The sequence below is a fragment of the Stegodyphus dumicola genome, chromosome 6, assembly GCF_044657685.1.
Source record: "Stegodyphus dumicola isolate Sdum_Otavi_A_Nest chromosome 6, ASM4465768v1".
Taxonomy (NCBI): Eukaryota; Metazoa; Arthropoda; class Arachnida; order Araneae; family Eresidae; genus Stegodyphus; species Stegodyphus dumicola.
The window spans coordinates 183,729,562-183,743,526 of record NC_140773.1 but is presented as its reverse complement, the minus strand read 5'-3'; the positions used below and the strand labels follow the sequence as shown (position 1 = coordinate 183,743,526).

Here is a 13,965-nt window from a genome sequence, read left to right as displayed (position 1 = left end):
AATTGAATGAACTGTTTTGAATATACAGTCAAAAGTCGTTAATCCAGGCTCGTCGGGACTTCAGCGGTTCCGGATTATCGATTTTTCCGGATTATAGATCATCAGTTTAAATCTGGTAAGATGGCATGCAGAAATTATAAAATTAAAAATATGAAACCGTAATTTATGAAATAAAGAACAATTATGATCTAAAGGGTATCAAAATTTACAAAAAAAAAAAAAAAAAAAAAAAAAAAAAAAAAGCTTAATATTTATTTGTTTACTTTATTAAACATTTCTTTCAATGTAAGTTGTTTAAGTTGCTTCGTTTTTATGTGATAATACTTTCTCTTTAATTCTTTAAACAGACATAATTTCTTGTTCAGTTACAAAGTTCCGCTGTTCAAGTCCTATAATTGCTGTGTCGAGAATACCGACTAATTTGTCAATTGAAATTTTTTCATTTTCAATAACCTCTGTCACTTTCTTCGCTATCGGAAGCGAATTATAATGACGAGGAATTTGATTTAAATCATATCAAAGATGGGGTACATCGAGATGAAATACTACATTTAATAAGGAATTATAAGCCAAATAAAATAAAAACATCTGCCCTGAAGATAAGGGTAGTGCTGACAGATCAACTTCCAATTCATTGCGCGGCGCCGCGGTGTTAAAGATAAACAAAGGATATGCCTTTATCCATTTTTTGTAGCAATTCCACTTTTTGTTTAATGAACTTCAAAACATACTTTCGCTTTGTAGATCATTTACATATTAATAAATATATATCAGAAATTCTATTTGACATAATCGAAAGTTCAAGCTTACTTTTATAAAATTGCTCTAACAGTCTGCAAAAAATAATAAGCCGGATCCAATTTGAAGATTAAGGAACAACGCAATCTGCAACATTAACTGAAATAGATAATTAAATAATTTTAGCTTAGCTTAGCTTTTACCGTCCGTTATACATTAAACGCGCACTCGTAAACGTATTTTGCGCACGCGCACAAGCATATTCTCAGCCGTAAAGGCCTTACGCGTCAACGCGACGCATGCGCAGAAAGTTTGAAGCTTTGAGGTCCAGATTATAGATCATTCCGGATTATCGGTGTCTGAATTAACGACTTTTGACTGTATTTGATTTATATATTTTCTGTGGTCTTCACAACATAGTGGTTACCGCTATAGATTAGTATTTTCTGATTGAACTTTTGATTTTGAACTTCGATTTTGAATATACTTTGAAGATGGATTTGATCACTTTAAAGGCCTAAAGAAGAGGACTTAGAATTGCGTTTTCTCAAACCTCAAGGAAAACCGAAAGTGAATTAACTAAAGAAGTAAGAGATTAAAAAATACTTTCGATTTTGTGATAAATTCCAAATGTGTCAACTTTGTGATAAATTCCAGAGACTTGATGTATGCCAGAGTGCTATCTCGCAGCAGATTTTGCAGAGCGAAGATGGAGAAAAATTATTTAGTGATGACTTTCAAGAAGCAGAGGATTAGCGAGACAAGTTTTTAGAACAGTGCGCTCAAATAGATGCAGGAATACAAGCCTTCTCTCTTCCAAGTAACTCAGAATTGAGGAAATTTAAATTGCCTAAAATTGAGCTTAAAAATTCAGTGGTGAAACTAAAGATTACCTGACTTTTTGGAGTCAGTTCCAGAAAATCCACGACGACAAAAGTATCGCTGATATAGATAAAATGCAGTATCTGTTGCAGGCCATGGAACCCAAATCGAAGGCAGAACGCCTAGTCTTTAGCTTTCCGGCAACGAAAATGCTACAGCAATGAAAAATGCTACTCCGCAAAAAAAAAAAAAAAAAAAAAAAAAAAAAAAAAGACTGTAGCTGAAAAACAACAATTGTTTTTGAAAAAAGTGCTTGTTTCTCTTGTCTGAAAAGTGTGAGTCACATTAGTAAATTTTGTCCTTTGAAAGGTAAGTTAAGTTGTTCTATTTGCAAAAGTTGTAATCATTTTGATGTAATGTGTAATCAAACTCTACAAAATAATGATGAGATACGTGTTTTGAAAGAGAGTTCTCTTTCTAACTGTGGCAGAAGTGAAACTGTATTTTTGCAAACACTGTGCGTTTGAGTTTGGTGTCGAGGTCATGAGAAAATTATTAGCTGCATAACTGATAGCGGAAGCCAAAGTAGCTACGTTAGTGAAAGTATGATGAGTCAGTTTAAAGCATCTCCACTTGGGAAGGAAACAGTTATACATGCACTGCTTGGAGGGGGGGAGACGAAACGAAACCTAAACAACATGAAGTGTTTTCGGTCAAGGCCAGCAATTTAAAGGGAACGTTCACATGTATTTTTGAAGCATTTTCTGAGAAAAGGATTTGAGGCTTTATTCCTAACGTTAAGGATAAAGAGATTTTGAATGAATTAAAAGAAAAAGAAATCGAATTTTCTGACCCATTGCGAAAGGAAACTGAAATTAACCTTTTAATCCAAGCAGATGTTATAGGAAAATTATTGACGGGAAATTCTGTTGAATTACAATCGGAGGTAATGGCTGTCAAAACAAAACTCGGGTGGATGGTATCTGGAAAACGAAATTCGGGTGAAAAGGATAATATTTTCAAAACATTTTCAATGCATGTCAGGAGAGTTCCTCTGAATGAGTTATGGGAACTCGAAAAAATAGGAACAGCTCCAATCGAAACTGTTAACATGAAGGAAAGTTTTAATTTATCTGAATTTGAGAACAAAATGAAAATTCTTCCAGATGGAAGATATGAAGTAGAACTTCCCAGGAAATGTGATACGACACATTTAACCAGTAATAAAGAATTATCCTGGAAAAGGTATGATTACTCAGATGTAGTAAATTTTTCGATGATTATCAAAATGTGCTCAAGGAATGGGAAAGGTTGAATATATCGAATGCATACCAGAAAACGAACTCAATAATGAATGTCATTATTTGCCGCATGGGCTCGTAATCAAATTAGGAAGTGAAACCATGAAAATTCGTCCTGTTTTTAACGTCTCTGCAGAAAGGGAAACGAATGTTTCAACGAATGTTTGTGTAAAGGAATGAATCTTATTGAATTTATACCCGATATTATAGATCGTTTTAGGATGTATCTGATAGGCATTAGTGCCAATATTGAAAAGGCTTTCTTAATGCTATCCGTCACATCTAAAGATAGAGATTTTCTCAGATTTTTTTCCCATGCAATGAAGGACAATTAATTTATAGGCACTGCAGAGTTGTGTTTGGAGTTTCTTCGAGATCCTACTTGTTGAATGCATCTATAATGCATTTATTAGAAAACTGTCCACGTCAGTATAGTGAAGTTGCTCAAAAATTGAAATCATCATTTTATGTGGATAATTGTTTATCTAGTGTTTTTAGTATTGATGAACAGTTTATGTTTATTGAACATTCCAAATTAATCATGTCAAATGGATGTTTTAACCTGCACGGTTTTGAAAGCAATGTGGCTGGTACAAATGTTGACAATCATTCAGGGGATACTTCCGTTTTGGGGGTAATTTGGATAATGATACGCTGTAGTGCTGCACAGATACACATACAGTGACCTGTGATATGAAAATCACAAAGAGGACAATTTTGGCAATTGCACAGACAATTTTTTATCCTATTGGTTTATTAACACCAACTACATTGCTTCCGAAATTGCTGTTGCAAAAATTGTGGAAAGTGAAAATTGCATGGGATGATGAATTGTCTCCAAATGATGTAAATACATTTTTGAACTGGTTTAAAGAACTTGATGTTTTGAAAGATGTTACTTTGCCTCTATACTTGTTTATTAATGACACGTCTGAACTACATGTATTTGTGGATGCTTGCAAGGGGGCACATGCAGCGTGCGCCTTTGTCCCATCAGTATTTAATTCTGAGGTAAAAATAATTCTTGTACGGGCAAAGTTTAGAGTATCGCCTTTAAGCATTCCTTGCTTAGAATTAATGCTTAGAAACCTTTAAGCATTCCTTGCTTAGAATTAATGCTTAGAAACCTTGCTTAGAAACTTTTAAGCATTCCTTGCTTAGAATTAATGGCCTGTTGTATAGGTTCTAGACTTGCAAATTCTATTATCAAGGCTCTCAGTCTACCCGACTTAAAAGTTACCCTTTAGTCTGATTCCACCACTGCCCTTTGGTGGATAACAGAGCAAGGAAATTGGTCCGTTTTCGTTGAAAATAGGGTTACCGAGATTCGAGAGTTGACGCAAGGTTATTTATGGAGACATGTCCCAGGTAAACTGAATATTGCCGACTTGTTATCGCGCTGATGTTTTGCGAAGCACATGCTTCGGTCTAGATGGTGGGAAGGCCCCTTGTGGTTGCGAGAAGGCCCTGAAAACTGGCCCTCTAGTGAGATTATTTGTTTGCATGAAGAAGTAGAATTGGAGAGGAAAAGGATAAAAATAGTGAATATTGATCTATCAAAAGATGCACCCCCTTGGCATTGAATCAGTGTATCCAATTATGATAAAATGATTAGAAAATTTGCATGGATATTTAGATTTGTAAATAATTGTAAAGATGGTTCTGAAAAGAATAAAAACATTGAACTTTCACAGTATGAAATTGAAAATTTAAAAATGTCTCCTTAACTGTATCGTTTGTAAAAGATTTAAAACTAAGGCTATGTCAAGCGAACCAACACCTCTGCCACCAGACCGAGTTACGGATTGTGCGCCGTTTGAAATCATAGGGATTTATTTGGCTGGACCCCTGTTTTAAAAAAATGGAGGAAAGGTGTGGATCGCGCTGTTCATGTGTGCTGTGTATCATGCCATTCAGCTTGAACTTGTAAATTCTCTTTCTACTGATGCTCTTCTTCTGGCGCTTCGACGATTTGTTGCTAGGCGTGGATGTCCTAGAATAATCTATAATTTTAACGGGACAAATTTTTGGTGTGCATCTAATGATTTATCAAAACTAAATTGGGCTAAAGTATTAAAGGAAACTGGAACTGAAAAGATACTCTGGAAATTTATTTCACCTACTGCAGCTTGGTGGGGTGGCTGGTGGGAGAGGTTCGTTCGTACAGTAAAAGAATTGCTGAAACGTACTTTAGGTAAATCAGTGTTATCATATGAAGATACTATTATTTGCGATTGTGATACTTTATACTATTATTTGTGATTGTGAAACTATAATTAATTGTAGACTCTTAACGTATGTTTCTGAAGATCCGCAGGAAATTGTCCCTCCGACACCCACCATGTTTCTTATCGAGAAGAGAAATTCCAATGTTGAAGATATTGATGAATTAAATTTGTCAAGTCTTAATAACAGATTAAAGTATAGAACTAAATTGTTAAATGATCTGCGACAATGCTTTAGAAAAGAATACCTTAGTAAACTGGTTCAAAAGCATAATGAAAAACGATCTCGGTAACCTGTAGTTGGAGAAATAGTACTGATGGGGGATGATAACAAAAAAGGTTTATTTTGGCCCTTAGCCCGAATTACAGAATTGATCCCTGGACGTGATGGGAAGATTTATACGGTTAAACTTAAGACCCGGCATGGAACAGTTATACGACCAATACAACGCATCTTTCCTCTGGAGATACAGGCTAATGACAGAAACATAATTCCTGATAAGAAATTGGGTGTAGAGGAATCTAATTCTAGTGCTGGATGTATGTTAAAATGGGGAATTGCACCTGATAAAAAGGTAATGCAACAATATTCCTCCTCTGGATGACTTGTAAAAGCTCCAAAAAGATTTGATCTTTTAAATAATGCTTGTTATGAACTTGAGACTTAACCTGAGTCTCAAGGGAGGGGAGGATGTTGTGAAATGAACTGAAGTAATACTGGCACGTGGCACTGCTGTTCGTGACGTCAGCCTGCATGCTGAATGTTTCGAATGTTTTGCTTGTAGACAGAACGAAAGCTAAACTTGGAAGCGTAAGACTGGTTTTATGAAAATAAAAAATGGCTTATTAAGAATTTTTTTTGTCTTTATTCATAATGCACTCAGCCTCAGGTAGAGGCATCCCGCAATTGAATGAACTATTTTGAATATATTTGATTCGGGTAGAGGCAGCCTGCAATTGAATAAACTGTTTTGAGTATATTTGATTTATATATTTTCTGTGTTCTTCGCAACAACATTAAAAGCTACAAAGCATAAAACTCAACAAAATAATTATGTGTCTTTTTAATTTGAAGGCCTGACCAGACATTTTGGCTAATTTATATCGATTTCCTTCTCCTTAAGCATGTTTTCTAACATTTAAAAATTCGTCTCAATATGCAAAACAATGTTATCATTAGTTTCTGCGTGTTTTATCTCCTAAGTGCCAACCTCTCCACAAAGTACTAGCTATAAGGGTTTACTTGATCTGGTAAAAGTTAAATAGTCCAACCACCCTCCCCCCGACAGACGTGAAACAAATTATCACTATGTCTGAAAGTAACTATAAATCAGATAATAAATTTAAATAAAGGTTTAAATAAGCTTCTTATTCAAAAACAGCTTGGAACATATAGGCTTGTTCTTATGCTAACAAAATAAAATACAGTTTGTGGTGATATAATTAAACAAAAAGAGTGAAATTCAAACTAAAAATATGAACTTGTGGTCAAAAACTATACAATTTAATTTCAATTTAATCTGGTTCAGTAACTCTATTGTAATAATAAACTCAAATGTCAGCAGCAGTAATGGAAAGATTAATAATTACAAATCATCAGTGCTGACAGGAACTAATGCAGGGTGCAAGTGGAGTTCAGATACACTTGTCTTGCACTCCAAAAAACTCAGTTAAAAACTGTCTACGTGATTTGCATTCTGATGAGGAAATAGAAATGGGAAATTATAGTAAAGGCTGAAACTGTAAACTACTGGGTAATTTACATAATAAATAACAGTACATATCTTTGAAGAATAATTTTCTTCCTCTTTACATAGTTAGTTTCTTTTTTCAACACGTTTCCTTTTCACTTAAAATTTTTGGGATTTAATTAAAGACTTCTGTTATTCTAAAAGAAATATATGGAAAATGCTGCTAATTTTATTTCTTTAGTAATACGAACATTCAGAAGAAATATGAAGTACATATGATAAGGCCTGGTCACAGAGCTAATGTGGCATAATTTTTAGAATTTAGGGACACACTGAGCAACAAAATCTAGAAATGGCAAAACTTTTAGAATTTAGAGCAGGCAATGAAAGCAGAATTTACGATCCACAGAAACTGCATTAGGTGGCAAAATGCCTAGTGGCAGCTCTGTGTATGATGCATTAACACATATTAGATGAATCTTTTAAATTGTCAGTTTCTTTATAAATAAAAAAATTCCTTTCTATAATACCTGTCCATATGATAAGATTAGAAGTACTTTTGATATTTTTCATGCTTGTATCTAGTGAAAAGTAGAGCAAATAAAGGAAAGATAAAAATGTTAAGAAAGCGATTCTAGAATCAAAAGTAAAACATTCAACTAGTATTATGTTTTCATTGTTCTTCCAGATGTTCCCCAAAATGTTACAAACTGCGTGTTACTACCATGGAGACATTTTTCATTTTATCTCATTTTTCTGGAATCTTTTAGAATCGCGGGTCTATAAATTTGCCTTGAAATCTTTCTAAACTTTCCAAGCTTCAATGTTTAAAATCCTAAAGAAAAATTACCCCTACCAATTCTGTAACAGCAAAAATCCAGAAAAGTTTTTAGAAAAAATAGGAGGGAAAAAGTGTGAAATTAATTTTATAGAGAAAACTAGCATATTCTGAGAATTCTGATCATTCTTAGAAACAAGAAAAATTCTTACCATGAAAAAATTAAAAAGACATATTTAATTAATTACATAGCTATTTTGCTTTCGATAAAAACTGTTTCGTAAACTGTGCTTTATAGCATTATTCCTTGCTTATTTTTCAGATTCAAAAAATTGTATAATATGTGGCCAAAATGGAACTTTATAAAATGACAGTAAAAAATAAAAATGTTTTATTTTAATGTTATTTCTTAAATATATTTCCAATATATTACCATTATTTTAATGAAATTTATCAATGTTAGAATGTTCTAAAAAAATCGTCCAAAAATTCCCTGATCTTGGAATTAAAAATTTTCTATAGAAACCGATTTTAAAATCGCCAAAATGTTGATAATCGCCAAGTTTAGAACCGTTTAATAAAAGAATTCACACCCCAAAAGCGGAAAAGTTGTTCGAGAGCTCTTCATTACAAAAAATGAAATAATTTTGAAATGCTTATGCTTCACTTCTTGCTCAGAAACTCGAGTATCCCACCATTATTTACATTACAAATAGAAACAAATTATAACTCATGCACCCATTCAAAAAACAGCCATATTTGTCAGTGAATCGCCAAAAATATTCCTGCAAAATGCTAATTCACACCCAAAATGGCAGTTGTAAAAACAGGCAGAAATTTCAGATGATTAAAATTAAGGACCTTCTGCCGATTTTGGCCGAAATTAAGGACTTTTAAGGATCAAAAATCGATTCCAAAAAACTTAAGGACTTTTAAGGACTCTTAAGTACCGTACGAACCCTGTTTCTGTTACATTCATATAGATGCTGAAGAAATTTATAATTCCATATAAAACTGGAGAAAAGGTGACCCACCAGTGGTACATGCAGCCACAAACATAAATGTTGCTGTGTGTTGCTATAGAAGTTTTAAATACCAAATTTGAGAACTTCTGAATCATATCATAATATGTATTTCACAAAAAGAGCTTCAAGTAAAGCATCACTTTCAGTTTATCAAATTTAGCCAAAACTAAATATTCTCATTGATATAAAAGTCTTAAATACTAAAATTGAAAAGTGCTAAACTACATTTTAATATAGGCAACACAGCAAACTGAGCTTCAAGTAACATACCACCTCTGGATATCCAGTTTTACCCAAAATCTAATCAATTCTTTATATGAATGCAGAAAGCTTACATGTGGAAAATGGAAATTTTTGGAAGTTTGATATGAAAGTTATCAGAGACAAATAAATAAATAAATAAACCACACAAATGCATACAGACAAGGACATCATTGCAAAAATAGTAAAAATCATTGCAAAAATAGACTTTGGCTGACGCTTATTGGACTGACTGACTGTGGGGATTCTGACAGACGCTTATTCTCCGAATTCTCACAATTCAATTTCTGAACTGGAAGAAAACATTACCTATCTTAAGTTATGCAAGTTGGTGGGAGGCAAAAAACTTGTTTTGGGTTGCTTTTATTATTTTCTTTCATTAACATATCATACATTTTTCCTAATGCCATATAATACATATTTGTACATAATATTATATTTAAATTTTAACAAGCATGTATATACATAAAAAGCAAATTTAAAGTTAAAATAATTTAAAAATGTGCAAACATATAAAAGATTTAATTTTCGAACTAATCTACAATATCATTTAAATTCAGATAGCATAAGTAAATCAAGTGCAATACCAAACCTTTTTAAAAAAAAATTTAGATTAATTTTAATTTGCTAAATTGGTGAATTTATTTTCATGGTTTGGTATTGTACTTGATTTACTTACGCTATCTGAATTTAAATGATACTGTAGATTAGTTCGAAAATTAAATCTTTTATATGTTTGCACATTTTTAAATTACTTTAAATTTCATTCCTTGCAGCAATGGTGCAAAGAATTAATTAAATTTGTATTTAAATTCAATTTATTCTTTTGAAATAATATTATATTTACATACATTTTAGGCTATAATTAATTTTATTAATTAGGATATATAAACATGGGAACAAAAAATTCTATTTTCTCCATCAAAGTTTTTTGTATCATTGGGTCACCTCAAATGATTACTTTGTGCAATTATGCATAGAATCTGCTCCCTTCTGAATACATGTGGCCCAATCTTATCAATGCATGTCCCAGGTACCCAAACTAATACAAGTGGCAGGTGAGGCTAATATATGTTGTGTGTATTCAGATAAAAAATGCCACTTAATGCATTAAATCTAACACAGCATTACCGCTTCTCCCTTCTTAAATACCACACAACATATATTAATGTTCTGTATAAATGTTCTGTATGTCCAGATAAAGAAAGTAAATTCAAATATTTCTTCCTGAAATGAGCATCAATCTAGACATACATTTTGCCAGATTTCACTTTTACTTTTATACCTTAATATACCGCTTTAATTGCACAATATAAATACCAGTCAAATTCACAATGCAGGTCACTACATTCTAGTCAAATGCTAACACAAACATTTTATATGTCTTTTTAGGCAATTTCCCTAGCTTAAAACAAATACACAAATTCACAATTCTGCTATTTTACAGAATTTATGAGTGTTCTTGTAAACCACTTCACATTATTACATTTGAGTAGTACTGATCAAAGCCAGGTCTACATAATTTCATTAAAGTCATATCTACATGCAGAATTACCTTGCTGCCCAATTAAAGCAGCTTTCAAAGGGGGGAAAATCATCCAGAAATTAAATGAACAATTAAATCACATTTCTAACGCAGTCCTAGCAAAATCATCACATTTAAAAATACTAGAATATTTATGAAGCAACTGAATTTTTCTTGATGATATATCTCTGCTTTTTGATAGCCCTTCTAGCATAAACAGAGGAATTTCAAACAAGGAACAGCAGAATTTTATTAAGGTTCACATCATTATTCAGTGATAGATGGAATATCATCAATAAGCACTTAAAGATTGGAAGTTTTATTCACTTTACAAAATTAACGACTTAATTCAGATGAAAATGACCTGCATGTCATAATGTTTTAAGATACTCAGAGCACCTAAAATCATGCCAATGCTTATTTATAATAATGAAACTATAGTACCTACCACATGGCTTGTACAGAAACAGGTTTAAAAATGTGATGCCTTCCATTTGAAGTTATGCTGAAGCCTCTATAATAAGAAAAATAGATAACATATAAAAGTACACCTAAATTTATACACACACATTTTTTAATTACAAGTATGCATGAAAATAACTTATTTTAAAGATCACATCATATATGCTAAGAACAAAGAAATAATGCTTGTTCCTTAAGTAAAAATTACATACAGAGATAATGCAGAGGGGGTGGGGGAAACATTCAACTATCAGGCAAGATACTGATATTTATAATGTATAGCAATATATGGTTGATGAAAATCTGAGTTACAAGATTTGAAATTTTAAACCAAATTATAATAAATAAATAAATAAGGTGGCAAATTTATTCTGCAAACCTTTCTCACCTACGATTAAAAAAACATTCTAAAATGTTAAAATTCAGTGCTGTTTTTCCTGCTATCTCCCACACAAAGATCTACCAAATACTAAAATACAATTACAACTCATTTAGCATACAGTTCCAAGTTTGTTGTACAAAGTTTGCAAGTCTGTCCAAGCTCATAAATTAATACACTCATGGAATAAACTTTCATTCATTTTCACCGCTTACTGGTTTCTGAAATCAAAAAGTAAAGCTGCCAGTAGATAATTAACTAAACTCAGATAACATATGAATTTTAATACTGGGATTTAACAAAAGTTTCCAGCCACCATAAATATGGTCTGCGCAAACAGTTCACATTGGCGTGTTTAATCACATTTTGTCAAATGATTTTTGACACTTGAAAGAAAGAGACTTGCTTTAGAACATTATGCTGTGAAATTTGTAAAAACATATCACTAAGTATAAAGTGTCTGAATTGAAACTATCACACTGCCTGATTAGAACCATCATTTACTTCCAGTTTTGTATAGCGATATGTTAGTCTGTGCTGATGTTGCTATAAAAGATAAATGTTGAACTGAGTTCTGGTACAAAAAGGTTATATTCCATCAAGATAATGCAAGACCACACATGTCTGCATTTACTGTCTGGACTCTATACGAACTCAAATGGTATCTTTTGTCACATCCACCATATAGCCCCGACATCGTTCCTTTGGACTTCTACCTTTTTTCACACCTGCAGTTACATGTTGCTGGTGCTATGTTCCATTCTGCACAAGACGCCTGAAATGAAATTGATCTGTTTTTGGATTTGTGTCCACCAAGTTTTTGGGCTGAAGCCTTTGAAAAACTATGAAAATGTTTGCAGAAAATCATAAATTTGGGTGGTGATTACTACCCGCAGTAAAGTACTGCTTTCATATATTTCTTCCTAACTTTATTAAGAACATTTTTTGATAGAAAACGTTTATTACAATCAGATATTTTCATAGTTAACCATTGCATATTTTAATCAAAATTTTATATACATTCATAAATAACAATTTAACATATATATATATATATTGGCAAAAACATCAGATTACACTGCATAATATGAATATCTTTTATAAATTCTGAAAATCTGTCAATTTTAAGCTTTATAATACTATATTTTGAAATATTTTTGCACATACATGGTGTCATATGCAGAATCACAAAATATAACCTGAAATTAGAATACTTCAGTTGTTTCTTTTATATTAGAAATAAGATGTTTTGTTAATTTAACATTTCATCAAAAATTTATTAACACATTAACACATTGCACTGGTCCGTAGGAAGCAACCTTAAACCAAGCATAATAGACTTGCTGTTTAACCCGTTCATGACAGGCACCTCTGTTACCAAAGCGTTCTCTTGGGATGCCCCCGTTAACCGGATACCTCGTCTTGTGGGGATGGGCAATTCGTGCTACTAAGCCTAACTTTGGAAAAAAATTCGGATAAATTAGATTCGTCATCCAATTGTTCCAATTTTTGGTACATTAAGAGAAGAACATTCAGGTAGTTGTCAGAATTAATTTTAAACCTTTGTTATATTTTCCTTAAAAATTTTATAAAATATTCATTCTAGAATAATATAATTTTTCCTTTATCTCACAATTAAATATACATGGAAAAATATCCAAAAAATCGCAGATTTTATCTAACACAACACATAATTAAAATTAAAAAATATTTAAACTGTCTTTCATAAAAATTCAATGTGAAAACAATGAAAAGGAAGCAATATTTCAAAAAACAGACAGTTTATGATATTCTTTGAAACATGGGTGTACGCAGCAAATGTTGCAAATGTCACAGGAATAGAATATCAGCAAATTTGACACATTTAACATTTGTGTATCTTCTACGGTCAGATAGCAATTTCGTTTTGCCATTACAAAAATAGAACACCAGCAAAAAAACATTTAAAAAAAAAAAAAGAAGAAGAAGAAGACAACTTTTGCTAAGCCATACAAAATATTCGTCTCAATGCGGGAAAAATCTAAGAGTAATAAAAAAGTCTCTAATGATAGAACATCTACTCCACTTATACGGGGATTAAAAAAAATTAATAAATTAAAAAAGTATTCCAGAGCATCGATAAAATGTTCATTTGTTTATATGAAATGTGAAATGACCCAATAAGAGCCATTATGTTACTCAACACTAACGAATTAGCATTTGTGTATATTGTTCTATGTTCAGATACCTATATCGAAAAAATAAAAATAAAAAGTACCTCAAAACATCGAGAACACATATATTTGTTTATATCATGGACCTTATAAGAAATAGACTAACCCAAATGGGTTTTCTCCCTTGTCTGAGGCGTTCCCGGCTGTCACCTTGATCACATCCGGAGGAGTAGGGACGACTTGCAGAAATTTAACATTGGTTGCCTATTGCAGTGTGTATAATTGTCAAGAAAAAGCTGGTTGTTGCGCCTCATTTCACAAATTAGAATTTCTACATATTTTTATTTTTGAAATTGAGATTGATTTTTAAAAATTTAGCATATTTATCAAGCATAATTAACGTTCCAAATAATTATAAAGCTATTGCATGCTTTCAGGGCTGGATATTTTTTTAGCTTTTCCTATGCTGTAAGGAAATTTGTAACTACTTCTTTTAGAAAATAATATTTTAAATCTGAACTAATAGAAAATTTCAAACAAGCAATTTTCTCTTGCAATTTTTATGCTTTTTATTGGTGTAAATAAATAAAAAATACTAAAATATT

At 32.1% G+C, this 13,965-nt stretch overlaps 1 protein-coding gene across 1 annotated transcript in view; it reads right to left on the bottom strand.

Annotated features, from left to right (window-relative positions):
- Positions 1 to 13,965, bottom strand: part of ssh (Protein phosphatase Slingshot) — a 242,807-nt gene that overhangs the window by 110,402 nt on the left and 118,440 nt on the right. Inside the window, exon 6 of the mRNA XM_085819257.1 lies at positions 10,815 to 10,880. Within this exon, the coding sequence (XP_085675383.1) occupies positions 10,815 to 10,880 (66 nt within the window). The remainder of the gene's footprint in view (positions 1 to 10,814; positions 10,881 to 13,965) is intronic.